General features: G+C 35.4%; 1 protein-coding gene across 2 annotated transcripts in view; it reads right to left on the bottom strand.

Moving 5' to 3' along the window:
• SPPL2A (signal peptide peptidase like 2A) overlaps positions 1–22339 on the bottom strand; it is a 52310-nt gene that overhangs the window by 15539 nt on the left and 14432 nt on the right. For both annotated transcript variants that reach the window (XM_043555434.1, XM_043555433.1), the window contains exons 2-10: positions 17248–17367; positions 16754–16936; positions 15948–16037; positions 15331–15464; positions 8858–9009; positions 5355–5451; positions 4827–4928; positions 3331–3412; positions 2717–2791 (exon numbers count right to left, since the gene is read on the bottom strand). In XM_043555434.1, coding sequence (XP_043411369.1) covers positions 2717–2791; positions 3331–3412; positions 4827–4928; positions 5355–5451; positions 8858–9009; positions 15331–15464; positions 15948–16037; positions 16754–16936; positions 17248–17367 — 1035 coding nt within the window. The remainder of the gene's footprint in view (positions 1–2716; positions 2792–3330; positions 3413–4826; positions 4929–5354; positions 5452–8857; positions 9010–15330; positions 15465–15947; positions 16038–16753; positions 16937–17247; positions 17368–22339) is intronic.

The raw sequence follows: 22339 nt of genomic DNA, 5'->3' as shown, positions 1-22339 counted from the left end.
GCCTTTTTATGTGGGCTGTGAGAGGAGTTCCTTAATAGTTCCTTCCTGATAGCCAAGTCTGTTGTGAAAGGGAAACATTTGGAGGCAGCAAATTAAGACTGCTAGAAGCACCCATCTATGCTTTACATTATGATGAGTATATCACCAAATAGGTAGTGGGAAGATAAATAAATGCTGCATAAGGAGAATTTGATTGACTAGTTATAATATTTTCCATGTGGGTGGGGAACACTGGAGAAATCACTTTAGTGTTTTTAAGAGGATTCACTGATACCTGAGCTGAGTAGAAAGGATACAATCTCTAGCTACAGAAATCTTTTCCTCATGTTAAGCTTCAGGTTACAGAAGGGTTAAGTGCCACAGGAGTTTAGGAAAATAGACTAATATTAAATACAGTTCCTTATAGCAAATTACCATAATGTGATTTAATTTCTAGACAGAGTACATTTTGGTTCATTTTCTGTTATTTTAAACACTTAAGTAAAGACCATCACTGACATCCTCTCCTACATTCAAAGATATCTAAGTAGTATTTGTAAGATACTATACCAAGTTACAGGGTGGGTGGAAAAAAAATGAAGACAGGTTCTTATAGCCAGCCTGCTCAGCTTACTCATTAAAACTCTACTAACACCAGAGTTGAAAAATAGGTTTAAAATGCTCAATGTTTAATCCTTAAAATTTTCAGTTAAAAAAACCTCAAAAATCAGAAATTATATATGTAATTTTTATTTTGAGTTACCTACTAAGGTAAGGTCTACAGCCTTAATAAAAACAAGCAAACCAAACTCAGAAGAAGGTGTTAAAGTAAATCTGCACTAGTGAACTTCAAAGAGCACTTCTAATTTTTTACACCAGATCAGATTACTAGAAATCACATTCCTGATCGGTGGGAACTAATATGGAAAAAAAAGAAGATGAAAAATTCTCTAGGCAGAGAATAAACAGAGAGGGCTCATAGACACCTTTATTATCCTGTATCTTTAAAATTCTGAGACTCCAGTATTAAAACTGAATGGAAATTTTAAGGGTTTAGTTACAGTTCATATCTATATCCACTGTGTAATAAACGTGTCATATGCTAGGATTATCTGCTGATTTATGAGAATGGCTTTGTACAGAAAATGCTTTACTTTCATTATGAGACCCCTTTAGAGTGACTTACAAAAACATTTTTTGAACCGAATAAATTGATACAAGATGGGACAGCTATAGATAGAACTTAAAAAAATGCTTTCGGGTGCCTGGATGGCTCAGTTAGTTAAGTGTCCAACTCTTGGTTTCAGCTCAGGTAATGATCTAATGGTTCATGGGTTCAAGCCCCACACTGGGCTCTGTGCTGGCAGTGCAGAGCCTGCTTGGGATTCTCTGTCTCCCTCTTTCTGCCCTTCCCTCATGCTCTGTCTCTCTCCCTCTCTCAAAAATAAATAAATGTTAAAACAATGCTTTCATTAATTGACATTTTTTGTTATAATCCATAATACTAATTCTATGCTTTAAAAAGGTTACTTTTGCTCAACAAAGTCACTGAGTCAAATGGCTCATCATTAAGGCACAGAAAGATTCTAGTTAAAATGGTCCAGTTAGCTCTAATTTGGGGCAGTTAACTATGTTTACTACCTACTTGCATTTTAGCTCCCAACAGGGCACATGTTTATGCCACATATTTATGCTATTATAGCAAATAGTAAAAGTGCAATTTTACAGTGATTTCACAGATGACAGGGGCTAAAGAATAAAGAACTAATGGGAAAAAACATAGTGATTATAATATCAGATACTGAATATGTGAGAATGACAAAGGATAAAGAGATGATATAAAGTTACAAAATAAGACTCAACATAAAATGGGGAAATTGGGAGAACTGAGCAATTAAATACTCACAAGATAGGAATTGAGATAAGGCAGAAAATCATGACAAGTAATGAAGGACTATCACACTCACCCAACACCTCTCCCTTATTCTGGGAACAGCAATGCCATTTTATGGAAGAGCTAGTGGCAGGGCTGGTTTAGGTGAACCAGGAGCTGTCAGCTGCCGATTCTAACCTCAGAAAAAGCCAGTCTATGACAGTGAACAAATGGACAGAAGTGGAAAGGGAGAGTATATGCCCCTAGGTCTAGTTTCTCCTGAGGCCCAGCCCCACCCTGGCCTCTGGTGGATAGAGGAGGGGCTTTGGATAGAGGAGGTGTCCTTTCTGATATAGACAGGTTACAGTGGGTTCTGTCAGTTCTGCCCAAAAGAATTCTACTGACGGAAGAGGAAGGCTGGAATGCTAGCCAACACTCCCTCATGGAACGGATTAGGAAACAGAAGCACAAAGTGCTGAGTGACCTCCCAGGGTAACAAGGTTACAGAGCCTCACATTAGGTGCTCTTTCTTAGTCTCAAATTAGGGGTACAGAAAGGAAAGCAACAATGACACAATTTCATTCTTTTTGCTGTTTATATTATCTATGGCAAACATTTATTGTTTTATAATAAGAAAAGTTACTTTAAAATGAGTAGGAAGAAAATTTGTGTTCTCATGATTAGCCAGGAGATACTTTTCTTTAGTAGAATAACTTAAAGGCTTAAAAAAATCCCCTAGTAAAAGGCCAATTTCAATGACAATTTTTTGAAAGAGAATTAGAATGCATTCAATGGTAAATACCTGCAAAATCAACAATCTAAGAGCAGGTTTAAGATTCTCATCTTTTAGCATGTTTCTCATACCTTTGTGATGAATGGTGTTATGAAAACAAAAAATACATCATAGAGGAGGAGAAGGCCTAGCAGTATCACACATGACTGTTGAAAAAAGAAACATGTAAAAGTCAAATTTTCAATATCTAAATTAAGAGATTATACTATTTTGCAAGTACAAATAAACACGTGAAATTACATTTGAACACTAGTTTTTGAAAGGTATTTAACAGTTATTATTTATACTTTTATTCTACCTATCACATTAAAAATTTTATCTTCTTTATCCTATTCTTTAAAAAAAAATGAATCACTAAGTCAAAGAAATGCTCTTTGTTGATATTTTGTCTATAAGGATTTTGTGAAACTGACATATTATACAAATGATTAAAAATATTTTAGCTATCAAATCAGTGGTTGGCTGAGGCTGGTTATTAGGACTGATAGCAAAAGGGCAGAACAGAGCTTTTGAAGAGATGAGAAATGTTATATAATTAAGATGGTGGCTACAAAATCATTCATTTGCAAAACTTTAATAAACTGTACACTTACAATGGGTGCATTTTATTATATGTAAATTATACATTAATAAAGTTTTTTTAAAAAGAAAAAATTATTTTAGCTAGCAAAGTAGTATACTTTACCTTGAAGTTGGGTAACTTCAGTGTTTTAATTAAATTCAGACAGAAAGCAATCCCCAAGATATCCTGTAAAATCCAAGCCCACCTAAAATCAAAAGAAGTTAACTTTAATTGGTTTATGTAGTTATTTTTAGATGGGACTTTTCAAAAGAAATAGATCACTAAAGTGATATCATTCAATTGCTGTGATTTGACTATTTGATTACTAAACAGCAATTATAATGACCAAAAAACCTCTCATATGCTCCATATTTATCAGTTTACTGTCCTAGAATAACGAATACCACTATACTAAGAAAAAGTTGAAAGGCTACCTCAGAATATATATCAGATATAGTGCATACTTATCTTTAACCTTTGAACTTATACACAGGTCCCTTTTAGAAAGGTAGCTCAAAACAAAGGATATTAGTGTTAATATACATCCAGAGAGCTACAATCTAAAGGAAGTAAGATCTATGTAACAGACTCTACAAGGAATTGATATGCATAATTATCAACTGAAGCTGCCAAAAATTGTATACGCTTTGCTTCCAAATTTTAGTCTATAAGTGGTTCTGGGCTTTAATAATTTTATTAATAAACCATTAAAAAGTTAAAATTTTTTTCTGGTTATCCTTCCTGCAAATGGACAGATATCTGTGTATTTCCTCTCTTACATAAAAGATGGCATACTCTAGATATCCTTTTCTCACTTAAAAACACACCCTTAGGGGGCGCCTGGGTGGCTCAGTTGGTTAAGCATCCCGACTCCTGATTTGGGCTCAGTCATGATCTCACAGTTCATGAGTTCAAGCCCCACACTGGGCTCTGTGCTGACAGCACGGAGACTGCTTGGGATTCTCTGTCTCCTCTCTCTTTGCACCTCCCTTGCTTTCTTTCTTTTTCTCTCAAAAATAAATAAATAAATAACCATAAAAAAAAAAAAATACACCCTGGAAATCACTGCAAATCAATTCATAGAGATCTTCATCCTTAACAGCTGCATTGTACTTGTGTGGGTATACCATAATTAAGTATATTTTTGAAGCCTATTTCAGCTTAGATGTTTAAATCATAATACATATTTGCTTCTCTATATGACCTTGAATCCATTAGCATAAGATCTGTTTATTTAAGTATTTATTTAGCTTGTTTCAAGACTATGGTATTCTGGGATAAAAGCAAAAAAAAAAAAATCCATACTAACCAAAATGCATAATTATCATGCAAGATATAAAATAATGTATTCTTTTTTTTCAACGTTTTTTTTTATTTTTATTTTTGGGACAGAGAGAGACAGAGCATGAACAGGGGAGGGGCAGAGAGAGAGGGAGACACAGAATCGGAAACAGGCTCCAGGCTCTGAGCCATCAGCCCAGAGCCCGACGCGGGGCTCGAACTCCCGGACCACGAGATCGTGACCTGGCTGAAGTCGGACGCTTAACCGACTGCGCCACCCAGGCGCCCCTAAAATAATGTATTCTTAATCTAAGAGCAAATACACTGAGTAGTCATACCTATCTTCATTTCTAAATACAGCCCAAACAACAGATATTGCTATGCATAGTCCAGAGAGAAAGATAAGTCTCACTTCAATGCTTTTGCCACGAAATGTAATCCTAAAAAACAGATCAAAATAGGTTAGTTTACTCTGTAGATGAATTACAATGTTCATGTAATATGAGAAATGGCAAATGTTAACCACAGTCACAAGAAAGTTATTAAAATATCAATTTAAGTTTTAAGTACAACAAATGATACATCAAAAAATTTTTTATCAGTTCAACAGAACTGTCTGTGATGATGGAAATGTTTCAGATCTGTGCTGTCCAATATAGTAACTACATGTGGTTATTAGCATTTGAAATGTGGCTAACGAGACTGAGGAACTGAATTGTTAAATTTATTTAATTTTAATTAACTTAACTTTAAACAGCCACATGTATATTGGATTGCACAGGTTTAAAACAGCACTCCTACTTTTCCCTGTATCATTTTAAATTACAAATACCAACGTTATAGAATTCCTTGTAAGAGATACATACGCGCATTGTCCACAGGGTATCTTACGAATTAGTGCAGCAAGACAGTTGTACAGACTCATTGCTGATGCTATGCAGAAAATTGCTATCATAACATAAACTAGAAAAAAAACAAGACACTAAGTTATATGAGAACAAAAGGAAATGTGATAAGAAAATATTTATACAAGCAATATTAAGGTTTAGCTTTCTTACTGAAACACGATACTTTCAATGCAGTGACCATACTATAATTTGAATAGGTTACTAAACTGAAAATATTTACAACTTGAGTTTCATTGAAGAGTGGGTAGGATTGCTCAAGGGCTGAAGCTGTCTCTACAGTTTCTATCATTCAATGATTCAAACTAACATGTCTGTTAAAGATGTTTACAAAGTGAGTTGTAGATATTTCTAAGTATTTAAATGTAAGGAATGGACAAATTAAGAAAACAATATACGGTGCCTGGGTGGCTCAGGTGGTTGAATGTCTGACTTTGGCTCAGGTCATGATCTCTCGGGGTTGTGAGTTTGAGCCCCACATTGGGCTCTGGGCTGTCAGTGCAAAGCCTGCTTTGGATCTACTCTCTCTTTAAAAAATAAACATAGTATATGTATAAATATAGTATAAATAGTATAAAAATAGTATAAATGTTTTTAAATAGTATAAATGTTTTTAAAAATGCAGGTTAAGGATGAGAACGGACACCTACCTTAGACATTAACCACGCTATCTATATTTTCCTATGGTGGAATTTATCTCTAATAACTTGATCTGTGGTAAAACCAAATCCATTTAAACAAACTCTGTTATGCTATGAAACTAAGGTAGTTAAAATTCAATTATTTTTCTATATTAGCTATAGTTATTTGACAATTATTTAAAATTACATTTGGGGCGCCTGGGTGGCGCAGTCGGTTAAGCGTCCGACTTCAGCCAGGTCACGATCTCGCACTCCGTGAGTTCGAGCCCCGCGTCGGGCTCTGGGCTGATGGCTCAGAGCCTGGAGCCTGTTTCCAATTCTGTGTCTCCCTCTCTCTCTGCCCTCCCCCATTCATGCTCTGTCTCTCTCTGTCCCAAAAATAAATAAACGTTGAAAAAAAAAAATTAAAAAAAAAATAAAATTACATTTAATCTCCTTATTCCTAAACAGGGGAAGAAATGATTGTACTTTAAAATAAAATATTCACTTTCTTAGCTTTCTCAAAATTTCACAATGGAAATACAAATTTTACCTGAATTTTTCAAGTTCCACTAAATTTCAGAAAATTATAACTCTGTGTAGGTGAGAAAGAGAGTAATCTAGAGACAGTAAATCAATCTTTCTTTTTTTTAACCAATACAACTTCTATTGAATCTTTAGAATGTCACAAAAAAGCCTGAAAAATCACCTGGCATCTTGCTGTTTCTGTAGCTGGACAACTTAGATCTTGTTCACGAGTCTGCAAAACTATTCCTTTTTTAGAAACATAGCTACCATTCCCCAATTTTCTGATATCCTTGTTTTCAACTATTGGCCCCTTTCTAATTGGTGAACTTGGACAAATTACTTTTTTAGTTCCTTGTTACTTGTTATTACTAGTTATATATGGTAATGTAAGCAGTAAGAAAGACAGTAAAAAAGTGCCAAGTTATGTTTGGTAAATCATACACCAAAGGTTGCCCATCCAAGTTTTAAAACATAGGTAGAAATTATGCTCTTGAGACCCAAACAGTTTTAGGTATTTTATTCAATGCCTACTATACTAAGAAAATGATTAGGCATGGGAAAGAATATGGTTAATATAACTATCTTTAGTTACTTTCTTGAACATGACTTAACATTAAATGGTAAGGGGAAACCTCACAATTTGATACATTTCATATATTAAAAATAGCAGCAACTTTAGCCAAAAGGAACCATAAGGAACCAAAATAAAAATAAATTTTGCAACATCACATAGATTTAGTCAGTCATAATTAAATCCCATGTCCTGGGATAAACCATAAGATTTAACGATCTCCCTCTTACATTAAAAATTACATTTATAGGGGTGCCTTGGGTGGCTAAGTCATTTGACCGTCTGACTTGATTTCAGCTCAGGTTATGATCCCAGGGTCCTGGGATTAAGCCCCATGGTAGGCTCTACACTAAGTGTGGAGCTGCTCTCTCTCTCTCTCTCCCCCGCTCTGCCTGTCTCCCCTGTTCGTGTTCTCTGTCTCAAATATAATTAAAAAATTAAAAAAATTACATTTATAAACAAGGCTTTTTAAATACCAATAAGTTTAAAGAAATTTCTCACCAAAAATGAAAACATGCTTTAGGATAGGGTAGAGGAATCCCTTTTCAAAGATCACTAATTAACTGACTTTGGGTCAGACGCAAACTGAAGGCTGTGTATTAAATTAGAAATATAAGCTGCACAATGACAATGTAATAGAAATAACTTTCCTAGTATCTATTCTCCCAGCAACAGATTGAAATAGGAGTGACATTGAAATAATTAATTTTTCTTTCATGTTTTAATGTTTATGGGGGTGGGGGATGGTGGAGGTAGAGAGACAGGAAGAGAGAATCCCAAGAAGGCTCCATGCTCAGTGCAGGTTTGATCCCACAAATTGCAAGTTCATGACCTGAGCTGAAATCAAGAGCCAGATGTCCAACTTACTGAGCCACCCAAGCGCCCTGAAATAATTCTTTTTTCTAATTGGAAATATATGTCATAGTAGACAGGAGAAATTAGACAATAAGCTGAAACTAACCTCAGTTTTCTAGTCCAGAAAATTTACTAATATTCTCTAAATAAGCACTACAGTCTGTAGCAGTTTTTACAAAGGGTTTTTGCCAATTCTTATCAGGCACACTGCCCTATATCCTGGTCCCCTCCTCTTTGTGCTGTACATCAGTCGGAGATGGCAAATTTCCATTCTTTCAGGCTACTAGCAAGATAGTCCAGGGGATGGGCAAGACCATACAGTTCCTACCCCTACCTTCTTAAAGGAAAGGTATCAGTTACTATCTAGACCACAGGCAAGTCCTTGCATGTTTGTATGTCTTTAGATGTAGTATAATCCCGACTGTTTATACAAGCAAAACAAAATATGAGCAACACATCTTGATTTGCAAGCTGACAAAAGAACAAACTACACTTTGGGAGTGAGCAGAGGCAAATCAATTAGCAATTTGAATAAACTTCAAATTCAGTGTAATAAACTTTTAATAAAGTTCAAATAATAAAGTTTTAGTGTGCTGCTTAGATATTGGGCTATCAAGCTTTATGTGCAGAGAGGGAAACTTAGGGATCACAGCAATTCTTTCAAGTCATATGAAGTAGTGTTCTTATCTGAAGATGTAGTATATTTTCAATCTGAGTATTTTTTATCCCAGAGTAATGGGGATCCTAACACTTCTGATAGTTTAAAAAGTTAGTATCACTTTTTAATTATTTGCTTAAGCTTTCCAGGTAGAATACCTTAAAGGAAATCTGGTGAAGTAAATGAAAAAATTGTATGCTGAAAGTAGCAAATATAAAATAGGACTTCTTACCCAACCATTTGTAGAAGAAATAAAGTAAGACCATCATAACACAGCAGATGACCACAAATATTACAACTGTTAGAGGACTAAAAGTTAAATATTCTTCCTTCTTTCTCCTCATTTCTCTATCTTCAGTGTTTGTCACGGCCTTCATGTTCTCCCTGCATAAACATACATAGGAACTTGAGAAAATTTCTGCCAGGTACAGTTATTTTTAAAATTGACCTCCAACACCAACTTAAATTTGTTTCTGACTACAAAGTAATATACTTTAAAAAACTGCACACCAAACAAATAGAAAATACTTAATCTAGAAAGAAAAAGGTCCCTATAAGCTCTATGCTCCAGAGACGATCTATTATTAATCACTAACTTCTGAAACAACACTTTTTTCTTTTCTGGAAGCAAAATTATTGACACAGATGATATTTATCACATAAACAAATTAATGTTTGTAGATGTTTATACTATCTAATTTGAAAACTATATTGATGTAATAAATTTCTGATGATAACCAATTCTTTTAACATACTTATTACCAAGTTACAGACAGTAAAGTACTTCTAAAATTAGTTTCTCTTACAGGTAAACATTAAATTCTTCTTTCAATCAACTCAGTATTTACTGTATACCTGTTCTGTGCTCATCAGGATATTACAAAGCATTCAAAAGAAGTTCAAGACATAGCTTTCTCCTACCTTAACATAGCAACAACCCTTGCTAAGCCACACAGCTAATAAAAGCAGAGATAAAAGTTGAAGAGGGGTCAGTAGTGTCCTTTGTTGAGCAGTCTCTGTTCTGTCATCTTATTGTCTCATCTCAGTTACATGGAGCCCTCTATATACTTTTTTACTTCTACTCCCTTCAGCTCTGATCAACTAAACTCTCATTTCCTTTGCTTACACCCTGACCCTTCTCATCACAAACTTCAGGTTAAAAAAAGTTTACTTCTATCATATTGTCCACTTGCCAGACTGCTTATTTACCAACATACCACTTTCTTATTAGAAAACTGTTGACTAGTATGGTCACTACATCGAGTATTTGTGACTCAAGGGAGGCTGCCTGGGAAAAGAGCAGGGAAAGGGTCTGGGGACAGCCACACCAGCACATTCTGGCAACTGCAGAGCTGGATGTGAAGGTATCAACAGAAGTATCAATAAAAGTGGCATCTGAGTGGTAAAAGGTGCCAACCTTTGGTATCTGTCATTGCAAACAGATACACTTAAAGCTATTTTTATCACAGTGAAAGATATATATATATATTCATATATATCACAATGAAAGATTTATATATTCCTATTCAGTAAACCAGTAGAACACTTTAAAGGAAAAGATAAATATGGCAAAGTAAAAAGCACCAGGCAATTTTTGGAAAGGAAACATATACTAGATTTATATCATATAAAATACAACAATTCATCTTTTAAAACACTATATTCCTAAGTAGCTTAAGAGCTATGTATAATGAAAAGCTAAGCTTTTTTTTCATGCCATCTTGAGTTTATGGAGCTTGAGAACCAATGATTTCATTATAATAAGACTTTAATTCTCAGTTTTAAACTGAACCAAGGCACCTTTCCCTTCTGCATAAGGTACATCTTTCATTTGGCAGGTAATTCTGACTTACGAATTCCTGTTCTGGTAAACTTTCCCTTTCCTAAGTTTTACTCTCTTTCCCCTTCTCTTTTAACTCTTTTTACTTGCTAAATGACAGTCCATATGTTCATTTTTAAAAATTAAGATCTTATTGACATATAATATTAGTTTCAGGTATACAACATAATGACTTGGTATTTGCATACATAACAAAATGGTCACAATAGGTATAGTTAACATCCGTCACCACAGTCACATTTATTTTCTTGTGATAAGAACTTTTAAGATCTACTCTCTTAGCAACTTTCAAATACACAATACAGTCTTACCAATTATAGTCACCATGCTGTACATCACATCCCCAAGAGTTACTTATTTTATAACCAGAAGTTTGTACCTTTTGATAACCCTCATTCATTTTGCCACCCTCACTCCCTGCCTCTGGGAACCATCAATCTGACTCTCTGTGTCTCTGAGTTCCTTTTTTGTTTGCTTCCACATATCAGTGACATTATACAGTATTTGTCTTTCTCTGTCTGACTTATTTTACTTATAGCACAGTGCGTTCAAAGCCCATCCATGTTGTTGCAAATGGTGCTAATGTTCTTAATCATTCTACTTTTTACAAAACATTTTTCCCTTTGTCACTGATGCATCTTCTCTTTCTTGTATTATAAGGTCAGACCCTCACCCACACCCACACATACACTTAGTTCTATCTTTATTTTACTGTTAGAATCAGTCATCTCAATTTCAAAATTCATAATCTCGAAAGAGAGAATTAAAAAAATTTTTTTTAGTGTTTATTTATTTTTCAGACACAGAGAGACAGAACATGAGGAGGGGAGAGGCAGAGACAGAAGGAGACACAGAATCTGAAGTAGGCTCCAGGCTCTGAGCTGTTAGCACAGAGCCTGACGCGGGGCTTGAACTCATGAACCATGAGATCGTGACCTGAGCTGAAGTTGGACGCTTAACCGACTGAGCCACCCAGGCGCTCTTTGAAAGGGAATTTTAAAAGCAGCAAGAGAAAACATTTATGTACAAGGGAAACCTCATAAGGGTATAGGCTGAATTTTCAACAGAAACCTTATACAGGCCAGAAAAGGGTGGCATGATATATTCAAAGTACTGAAAGGAAAAAATGTGCAACCAAGAATATTCTATCCAGCAAGGCTATAATTCAGAATAGAAGGAGAGATAAGGAAATTCCCAGACAAACAAAAGTTAAAAGAATTCATCACCACCAAACCTGCTCTATAAGAAATGTTAAAGGGGACTCTTTGAGTGGAAAGGAAAGACCATAAGTGGGAGTAAAAAAAAGTAGGAAGCACAAAAGCAGTAAAAAATAAGTATATCCAAAAAAATCAGTCAAGGGACTCACAAAATCAAAAGATGTAAAGTATGCTATCATATACTTAAAACCCGAGAGGTGGGGGGTAAAGAATGGGTTCAAATGTAAGTGACCATCAAGTTAACACTAACTGCTATATGCAGATTTACATATAAACCTAATGGTAACCACAAATCAAAAACCTTGTAAAACATATGCAAAAAACAAAAAGAAAGCTGGGGCACCTGGATGGCTCAGTCGGTTAAGTGTCTGACTCTTGGTTTTGGCTTGGGTCATGGTATTACAGTTTCATGGGGTCAAGTCCCACATTGGGTTCTGTGCTGCCAGCACACAGCCTGCTTGGGATTCTCTGTCTCCCTCTCTCTCTGCCCCTCTCCACTCATGCTGTGTCTGTCTCTCTCAAAATAAATAAATTAATTAAAAAATAAATAAAAAGAAAGGAATCCAAGTATCTCACAAAGAAACCCAACTAATTGTCAGAGAAGAGAGCAAGGAAAGAAACAGAAAAGAACCACAAAAACAATCATAAAAAGAGTAACAAAATGACAATAAGTATATATCTATCAATAATTACTTTGAATGTAAATAGACAAAGTGTTTCAATCAAAAGATAGAGGGTGACAGAATGGAAAAAAAAAAGAAGACCCATCTGTATGCTGCCTAACAAGAGACTCATTTCAGACCTGCAGACACATGCAGATTGAAAGTGAAAGGAAGGAAAAGCATTTATCATCACATGGGTATGAAAAGAAAGCTGAAGTAGCAATACTTATATCAGAAAAATAGACTTAATTATTTTTTAATGTATTTATTCTGAGAGAGAGAGTGGAGGAGGGGCAGAGGCTGGATGGGGCAGGCAGAGACAGAGAGAAAGAAGAGAGAAAGAAGAGAGAAAGACAGATAAAGAGAGGGAATCCCAAGCAGGCTCCATGCCCAGGGCTGGGACTCAATCCCATGACTGTGAGATCACGACCTAAACCAAAATCCAGAGTCAGACACATAACTGATTGAGCCACCCAGGTACCCTAGAAACAAACTTTAAAAACTGTAACAAGAGACAAAGGACACTATATAATAATAAAGGGGACCATCCAATGAGAAGATATAACAGTTGTACGTATTTATGCACCCAACATGAAAACACCCAAATACATAAAACAGTTAATAACAAACAAAAAGGAAAGAAATGATAGTAATACAATAATAATAGGGAACTTTAACAACCCACTTACATCAAAGGACTGATCATCCAAACAGGAAATCAACAAGGAAATGGTGACTTTGAATGACCCATTGAACCAGGTGGATTTAACAGATATATTCAGAACTTTCCATCTTAAAACAGCAGAATACACATTCTTTTCAAGTGCACATGGAACATTCTCCACAACAGAACACATATAAGACCACAAAACAAGCCTCAATAATTAAAAAAGATAAAAGTCATACCAAGCATCTTTTCTGACCACAATGCTATGAAACTGGAAATCAACCACAAGAAAAAAGCTGGAAGACCACAAGTTAACATGGAGGTTAAATAATATGCTACTAAACAATGAATAGGTCAACCAAAAAAATCAAACAAGAAATAAAAAATTAGAAACAAAAAGGCACAAAATCTTTGGGATGCAGCAAAAAAAGTTTTCAGGGAAGTTTATAGCAATACAGGCCTATCTGAAGAAGCAAGAAAAAAATCTCAAACAAATAACCTAACCTTACACCTAAAGGAGCTAGAAAAAGAAGAAACAAAGAAACTCAAAACCAGCAGAAGGAAGGAAATAACAAATAACAGAACAGAAATAAAGGAAACAGAAACTAAAAAACACAAAACAATAGAACAGATAAATGAAACCAGGAGCTGGTTCTTTGAAAAGACCAACAAAATTGATAAACCTTTAGCCAAACTCATAAAAAAGAGAGAGAGAGAGAGAGAGAGAGAGAGAGAGAGAGAGAGAGGACTCAAACAAAATCACAAATGAAAGAGGAGAAATAACAACCAACACCACAGAAATACAAAGAATTACAAGAGAATATTATAAAAAATTAAATGGCAACAAATTGGACAACTGAGAAGAAACGGATAAATTCCTAGAAACATACAATCTCCCATAACTGAATCAGCAATAGAAACTTTGAACAGACTGAGGACCAGCAATGAAATTGAATCAGTAATCAAAAAACTCCCAACAAACAAAAGTCCAAGACCAGACAGCTTCACAGCTGAATTTTACCAAACATTTAAAGAGAAGTGAGTATCTATTCTTCTCAAACTATTCCAAAAAATAAGAGGAAGGAAAGCTTCAAAACTCATTCTATGAGGCCAGGAGTACCAAAACCAGATAAAGCCACCCCCCCCCCCCCCAAAAAGAGAACTGTAAGTCAATATCTCTGATGAACATAGATACAAAAATCCTCAACAAAATATTAGCAAACCAAATCCAACAATAAATTTAAAAAAATTCATTAACCACAATAAACTGGGATTTTTGTTCAGGATGCAAGGGTGGTTTAATATTCAGAAATCAATCAGTGTGATACAGCACAGTAATAAGACAAAGGGTGCCTGGGTGGCTCAGTCAATTGAGCGTCTGACTCTTGATTTTGGCTCAGGTCATGATCTCGCAGTTTGTTGGATTGAGCCCTGTGTTGGGCTCTGCACTGACAGTGCAGAGCCTGCTTGAGATGCTCTCTTTCTCCCTCTCTTGGCCCCTCCCCTGCTCATGTGAGCGTATGTGAGCACATGTGCGTGCACACACGCTCACTCTCTCTCTCTCTCAAAATAAACGTTAAAAAAAAAAAGAAATTACAAATAAACTTCATTTAGTTGCAAATAAGTCCTTTTTAATGGAACCTACAGACCAATTCACAAGATGAGTATACTGTCCTTTACGCATAAAATAATATGATTGAAGCACATTTTCAAATTCAGATTTGTAAATATGAACTGATCCTTTTAAACAATGTTGCCTGCTTTAACCCAGAGCCAAAGAAACACAACTATAAGAAGATTGGTTTCAGGTTGTTAATCAACAGGAAAATCTAAATTTTATGTACATTTAGAATTTCTATATTTAAGTAAAATGTGAACATGCTTCATATTCTTAGAATTCCTAAAGCATTAAACAGAATGATGAAGTCACACTGTAATGACTGAACTCAGGAAGAGCTGAAACCCCCAGCCCTACTTTCTCTTGCTTATTTTCTTTCAATCTAAATAAATAGGCACATTAGGACACTAAGTATCTTCATCTTTTCTGTGAGAGATAACTAAACATTTTAATTTTAAAAAGCCTTTGATGTAATTTTGATGTTATCCTACCAGCAGAAGGGTTAGAGGAAGCTATGACTCCCTTCTTCTCAGTGAAAAGTTAAATGTCCTACAGGAGGACAAACCTGCAATCTTATCTCATTAGCACTATATTCTGAGGTCAGGTAAATTTTAAATGTTGTTAACATGATTGAAATGATTATCAAACAATAATTTTTTTAATCATCTATCACAAAAACACTGAAGTTTAGTTAAACTTACAATTCAATTAGTCCACTCCAATAGCCTCCTAATGCCACAGTGAACACAGCAATTACAAAAATAACTACCATAGTATAGTCAAAGTTGGGCCACGATGGAGAATACATTTTCACAGTAATGTTATCTCCAAGAGTCTGAAAGGCAAAATAACAGTTAAAACATCAGAATTAGTTTTCTTTCTACTACAGCCTATGGCAGCAATACTCTCATTTCACTCTGAAAATGATACTATACGTTACAAAATCCACAACACTAGAACCATTTTTGACAACATAATGTATTCTCTTGTCATAACTATGAGGCTATACTTTGGTTTATTAAATCTTGAAAGTTCAGTGTTCCACACAATCACATCTTGTCAGGGATTTAAAGCTACGATAAAGGATGTAACAGAGATTATTAAAAAGTCAAAACAAATCAGTATCTTTTCTAAAGTCAGGGCTCTGAAGCACCTTGTGCTCACTGGGAGATAAACATTTCCCAAATAAAGACCTGATTGGCCTTTATAGCTTCTTGTTAGCAAATGGAGCATATATAATTTAAATTTATTATCAATAGTTAAAAGTAAAGAATTGTACTATGTATAAACTTTGTATAATACATAATTACTAATTTACCTGCTTCATATCTTTAAAATCTTTGTAGTTTATAAATGCAATAACTATTTTCACATCATGAAATTCAGATTTGTTCCCTGAGGGAGGAAACTGAAAGAAAAAAACATATTATGAGCTACTAGTATATTTACAGAATAAAATACACATTATTCCATTAAATATAAACATTGTATCTTTTTTTTTAGTTATAAAACAAAGTTTCATATGTTCTTTCTTGATATAATAGTAAGAGTTCTCAAACTGGAATCCTTTTAGCATAAACTTAAACCGACTTATATGTAGGTATATCATGTGTGTGTGTGTGTGTGTGTGTGTGTGTGTGTGTACACACATATACAGACATGTTTGTACCTAACAAATATGTTAGGACAAAGTCTTGCTCAATTTAGGAATGGAAAAGAAATTACAGGGGCGCGGGGTGGCTTAGTTGGTTAAGCGTCTGACCTCGTCTCAGGTCATGATATTACGGCTCGTGGGTTCAAGCCCCATGTCAGGCTCTGTGCTGACAGCTCAGAGCCTGAATCCTGCTTTCAGATTCTGTCTCCTTCTCTCTCTGCAGCTCCCCTGCTCGTACTCTCTCTCTCTCTCTCTCTCAAAAAATAAGTAAACATTAAAAAAATTAAAAAAAAAAGAAATTATAAAGTTTTCCAGTTCAATGCCTATCAGTGCCAGAATATTTATTTTAAAATAACCCTATAATGGGATTATTCAAAACTTGGCCCATAAATTACATACCAAAAAGATAGTTCAATTCCTGTGAAATTTGATATCATGAGTTCAAGAGTTACTTAAGTTTTACAACTTACTAGGACACTGTTATTGGCAACCAATAATGCTTCAGCACCTCCTGTTTTTGCAATTCTGGCTTTTTCAAGAAAATGGCAGGTTCCCCACTGTACCACAACTGCTTTGCTCTTTATTCCTTCAGGTGGAATATCAGAAAGATTGCACAATGGTGTGGTAGTCAGATTCATCAAACTGATGGAAGTCTGAAAAGACGAAATGTCTTTAACATGATAAAGATCATATTTCATAATAAATGCATTCAGTGACAAAGTATCAATATTGGTTTAATACCAGGTTCTTTTAAATTAGAAATATTTTATGACAACCAGGCTTTGAGTTAAGTATTTTAAAATTCCCTAACTTGTTTTTCCCACAGACAGAAAAACATGTAAGCCAAAGCAAAAAAAAATAATCATCATATATTACAGCTAGTTCACACACTAAAATATAATACTCATTCTTGCCTTTCAATAATTCTATGTTTACAAATAAATATTAACTGTGATTTACTTACTGCATTTTCTAGGGTACTTGGAAGATCTGTCCAATGAGGGTTATAGAGCATGCAGTAGTCCTTAGACGGTACAGGTTTGCCATTTCCAGACGCATGCAGGATTGCTTCCTGAGCAGCTGTCTAGGACACGAACAATAATTTTCACACTGGTAATAATCTGGTTTGCCAACAACAAAACACTTTAATAATGCTATTTATACATAAGGTTTGACAGTACTTCCTTAAGAGGGAAGATCTTCCAATGAATTTATTTCTTATTTGAGGAAACACTTAAGTTATATGCATTTGCCCAGAACACATTCTTTTAAGGAAAATAAGTCACTTTCTTACGGGGACACAATTATGACCTTGCTATAAGAGCTATATCCCACAGAGGATTCTTGTTGTATGATAACTTCAAACTCCCTTCACACCCTAAAACTTACTTTCTCAATCTCTTATGAGTTATTACTTCATTGTTTTTTTAAAGTTTCCTTTTTTTTATTTTGAGAGAGAGGGAGAGAGAGGGAGATGGTGGGAGGGGCAGAGAGAGAAGGAGACAGAATCCCAAGCAGGCTCCGTGTTGTTAGCAGAGCCCAATGCGGGGCTTGAACCCACAAACCGTGAGATCACAACCTGAGCCAAAGTCAAGAGTAGGACACTTAACGGACTGAGCCACCCAAGCACCCCTACTTCAGAGTTTATGTAGTGCATTTAATATTCCTCAACCTGCCTTGGAAGTCCACTCTCACCATTGTTATTTAACACAGTACTGGAAGTCTTAGCCTCAGCAATCAGACAACAAAAAGAAATAAAAGGCATCCAGATCGGCAAGGAAGAAGTCAAACTTTTGCTATTAGTAGATGACATGATACTCTATGTAGGAAACCCGAAAGGCTAGACCAAAATATTGGTAGAACTGATACACAAATTCTGTAAAGTCTCAGGATACAAAATCAATGTACAGAAATCTGTTGCATTTCTATACACCAATAATGAAACAGCAGAGAGAGAAATCAAGAAAGTGATCTCATTTACAATTATACCAAAAACCTAGGAAATAATCTAACCAAAGAGGTAAAAGATCTGTACTCCAAAAACTATAAACACTTATGAAAGAAACTGAAGATAACACAAAGAAATGGAAAAATATTCCATGCTCATGGACAGGAAGAATACTGTTAAAATGTCTATACTGCCCAAAGCAATGTACATATTCAGTGCAGTCCCTATCAAAATAACCACCAGTATTTTTCACAGAGCTACAACAAATAATCTTAAAATTTGTATGGAACCACAAAAGACCCTGAATAGCCAAAGCAATCCTGAAAAAGAAAAGCAAAGCTGGAGGCATCACAATTGCAGACTTCAAGCTATATTACAAAGCTGTAGTCATCAAGACGGTATGGTACTGGCACAAAAACAGACACATAGATCAATGGAACAGAATAGAAAACCTAGAAATGAACCCACAACTATATGGTTAATTCACCTTCGATAAAGCAGGAAAGAATATCCAGTGAAAGTCTCTTCAACAAATGGTGTTGGGAAAACTGGACAGAGACATGCAGAAGAATGAAACTCGACCACTTTTCTTACACCATACACGAAACTAAATTCAAAATGGATGAAAGACCTAAATGTGAGGCAGAGAACTGTCAAAATCCTAGATGAGAACACAGGCAGCAACCTCTTTGATCTCAGCCACAGCAACTTCTTACTAGACATGTCTCTGGAGGGAAGGGAAACAAAAGCAAATACGAACTATTGGGACCTCATCAAGACAAAACTTCTGCATAGCTAACAATCAACAAAACTAAAAGGAAACCGCTGGAATGAGAGAAGATCTTTGCAAATGACACATCTGATAAAGGGTTAGTATCCAAAATGTATAAAGAACTTATCAAATGCAACACACAAAAACCGAATAATCCTGTGAAGAAATGGACAGAAGACATGAATAGACATTTTTCCAAAGACATACAGATAGCCAAGAGACAAATGAAAAGATGTTCAACATCACTCGTCATTGGGAATATATACATCAAAACTACAATAAGATACTACTTCACACCTGTCAGAATGGCTAAAATTTAACAACTCAGGGAACAACAGGTATTAGCAAGGACGCAGAGAAAGGGAAACACTTTTGCACTGCTGGCGGGAATGCAAACTGGTGTGGCCACTCTGGAAAACAGTATGGAGGTTCCACAAAAAGTGAAAAACAGAACTACTATGCGACTCAGCAACTGCACTACTAGGTATTTATCCAAAGGATACAAAGACACTGATTTAAAGGGGCACATGTACCTTGATGTTTACAGCAGCACTCTCAACAATAGCCAAATTATGGAAAGATCCCAAATGTCCACTGACTGATAAATGGATAAAGAAAATGTGGCATATATACATATATATGTATGTACATATATGTATATCCATATATGTATTATATATGTATATGTATGTACGCATATACGTATATACACACGTATATATATGCACGTACATACATACATACATACATACACACCATGGAATATTACTCAGCCATAAAAAAAAGAATTGAATCTTGCCATTTGCAACAACAAATGATGGACCTAGAGAGTATAATGCTAAGCAAAATATATCAGAGAAAGAAAAATACTGTATGATTTCACTCTTATGTTGAATTTAAGAAACAAAACAGATGAACATGGGGAAAGAAAAAGAGGGAGGCAAACGATAAGAGAAACTGTTAACTATAGAGAACAAACTGAGGGCGCTAGAGGCAGACGGGTGGGGGATGGGCTAAATAGGTGATGGGGATTAAGGAGGGCACTTGTTATGATGAGCAATGGATATTACATGTAAGTGATGAATCACTAAATTCTCCTGAAACTAATATTACACTGTATGTTACCTACCTAGAATTTAAATAAAAACTTGAAACATAAAAAAAAAGAAATACCTCAACCTGTCCTAACTTCCATATTCTACCAGTTAAAAAAAAAAAAAAGTACATTATTATTTCTAAGTGCTACCTGTGAAAGAAATTCTGAGAAACTACAACTCTCAAGTCTTCAAGATTCTGCAACTGCCTATTCAAAAAGACTAATCCAGAGTTCAAAGAGAAGAAAAAAGAAGAAATGAAAAAATGTTCTGTCCTTTGCCTCATTTCCCACTACCTGGGAAAAAAGGCAGAGAAGAGCCAAGAAGTAACTGAAAAGAATAACTAACGCAGATGGGGTGGGAGTGGAGAGTATGAAATGAAGAAACACCCTGAGATAATTAGAATACCACATCACAATTCCCTTCAAACCTGAACTGATCCAAATCCTTCTCTGTCCTCCTCTGAACAAATCTTTCTCTAAATCTTCTTAAAATTTTTAAAAATAATGTTTATTTTTACTGTAATTTTTGAGAGAGTGTGCACGCACACGTACGAGCACGTGAGAGGCAGAAGAGAGGGAGAGACAGAATCCCAAGCAGGCTCTGCGCTGTCAGCAGAGCCCAACGCAGGACTCAATCCCACAAACCTTGAGACCATGACCTGAGCCGAAACCAACAGCTGGACGCTTAACCAACTGAGGCACCAGCCACCCCTGAACAAATCTTTCTCTAAAACGTACGAGAAAAAAGTCTGCTTGGCAAATAAAGATAATGTACCAAGGCTCTACCACTAAGGCATGCATTAGGCTGAGCTACATAAAATTGCTATTTGACCATTTTTGTATAAAATTGGTAATTTTGTCACAGGTCAATCTAAATTTATACAGTACAAAAAAACTCTAATCCATGCTCTCTTACCTAAAATCTCCTCTGAACATTTGGGATTAGAAGGACTTCTGGCATATTTGGGACTTCATTAGCTTATGGATCTAAGCAAGTGTAGGGAATTTATAAAACATACTATCACATTACACGGAATAATGAAGACAAGGAAATTATTTGTGGAAAAAAGAAATGTTGTTTTCATTCAGCTGTTTCCATGTTGGTCATGAATGGATTTATTCGACAGCAGAGGTGAACCAATATCCTAAATTCTTACTATACACTAAACTATTTGTAGGTTACCTACTATACAAACTAAACAGTATATTTAGGTTTTTGCACACATATCTGATCTACTATTACTGTTTTACTAGTGAGGACTCTGAGACTTAGAGAAGTCACTAACATAACTTACATAAGTTATACAGCAGAATAATCAATTCTAACTATAGAGAGTAATCCTGCAGATAATCGTGAGGGATGATTAAGTTTGGGTTAAACATTTTTTTAAAAGAATTTGTAAGTGACTTGGGTACTTCTTTTTAAAAAAATTTTTTTTAATGTTTATTCATTTTTGAGAGAGAAAGAGACGCAGTGTGAGCAGGGAAGGGGCAGAAGAGAGGGAGACATAGAACTCGAAGCAGGCTCCAGGCCCCAAGCTGTCAGCACAGAGCCTGACACAGGGCTTGAACTCACAAACTGTCAGATCATGACCTGAGCTGAAGTTGAATGTTTAAGTGACTGAGCCACCAAGGGGCACTGAATTGGGTACTTTTTAATGAATCCAACAAAACAGCACATGATGTCCTAGGATGTCCTGGATTAGTGATGTTGAGTTTGATTATTTGATTAATGTAGTAACTGCAGGATTTCTCTAGTATAAAGTTATGAATTTCTTTCTCTTTGTGACTGGTTAGAAAGTAATCTGCAGCACCATGTAAACAGTTCAACAACCTCTCACCTAGTTTTAGCCTCCATGATGATCCATGCTTGAATTTAATTTTACATATTACATTGGGGGTTGAGAAATGGTCATTGTTTTTTAATACTGTAATTCCTTCTGCATTTATTAGCTAGTATTCTTTAAAAAAGAGCTTTACTCTCTCCTTCTACTACCTTTTGCTTGGTATCACTAGAGGTTCACTGATTTTTAAAAATTTAATGTAATAGAAGCATTTGTTTGATGTTCAAATTGTCCCAAATTTGGTCATCAGGGCCTCTTGCAGCTGGCTCTTTGTATCCTTTGACAAGACCCCACTAGTCTTTGAGGACTTCCTTATTTTTTGGCACAAGATGTCCTAGGCTGACTTTATTCTTTACCTGCCACAGGTCCCAAACCAGTCATACTACTAAGCTCCTT

Source organism: Prionailurus bengalensis, chromosome B3 (genome assembly GCF_016509475.1).
Source record: "Prionailurus bengalensis isolate Pbe53 chromosome B3, Fcat_Pben_1.1_paternal_pri, whole genome shotgun sequence".
In the NCBI taxonomy this organism is placed as follows: Eukaryota; Metazoa; Chordata; class Mammalia; order Carnivora; family Felidae; genus Prionailurus; species Prionailurus bengalensis.
The sequence above is the reverse complement of the archived record's forward strand: the minus strand, read 5'-3'. Positions and strand labels throughout refer to the sequence as shown.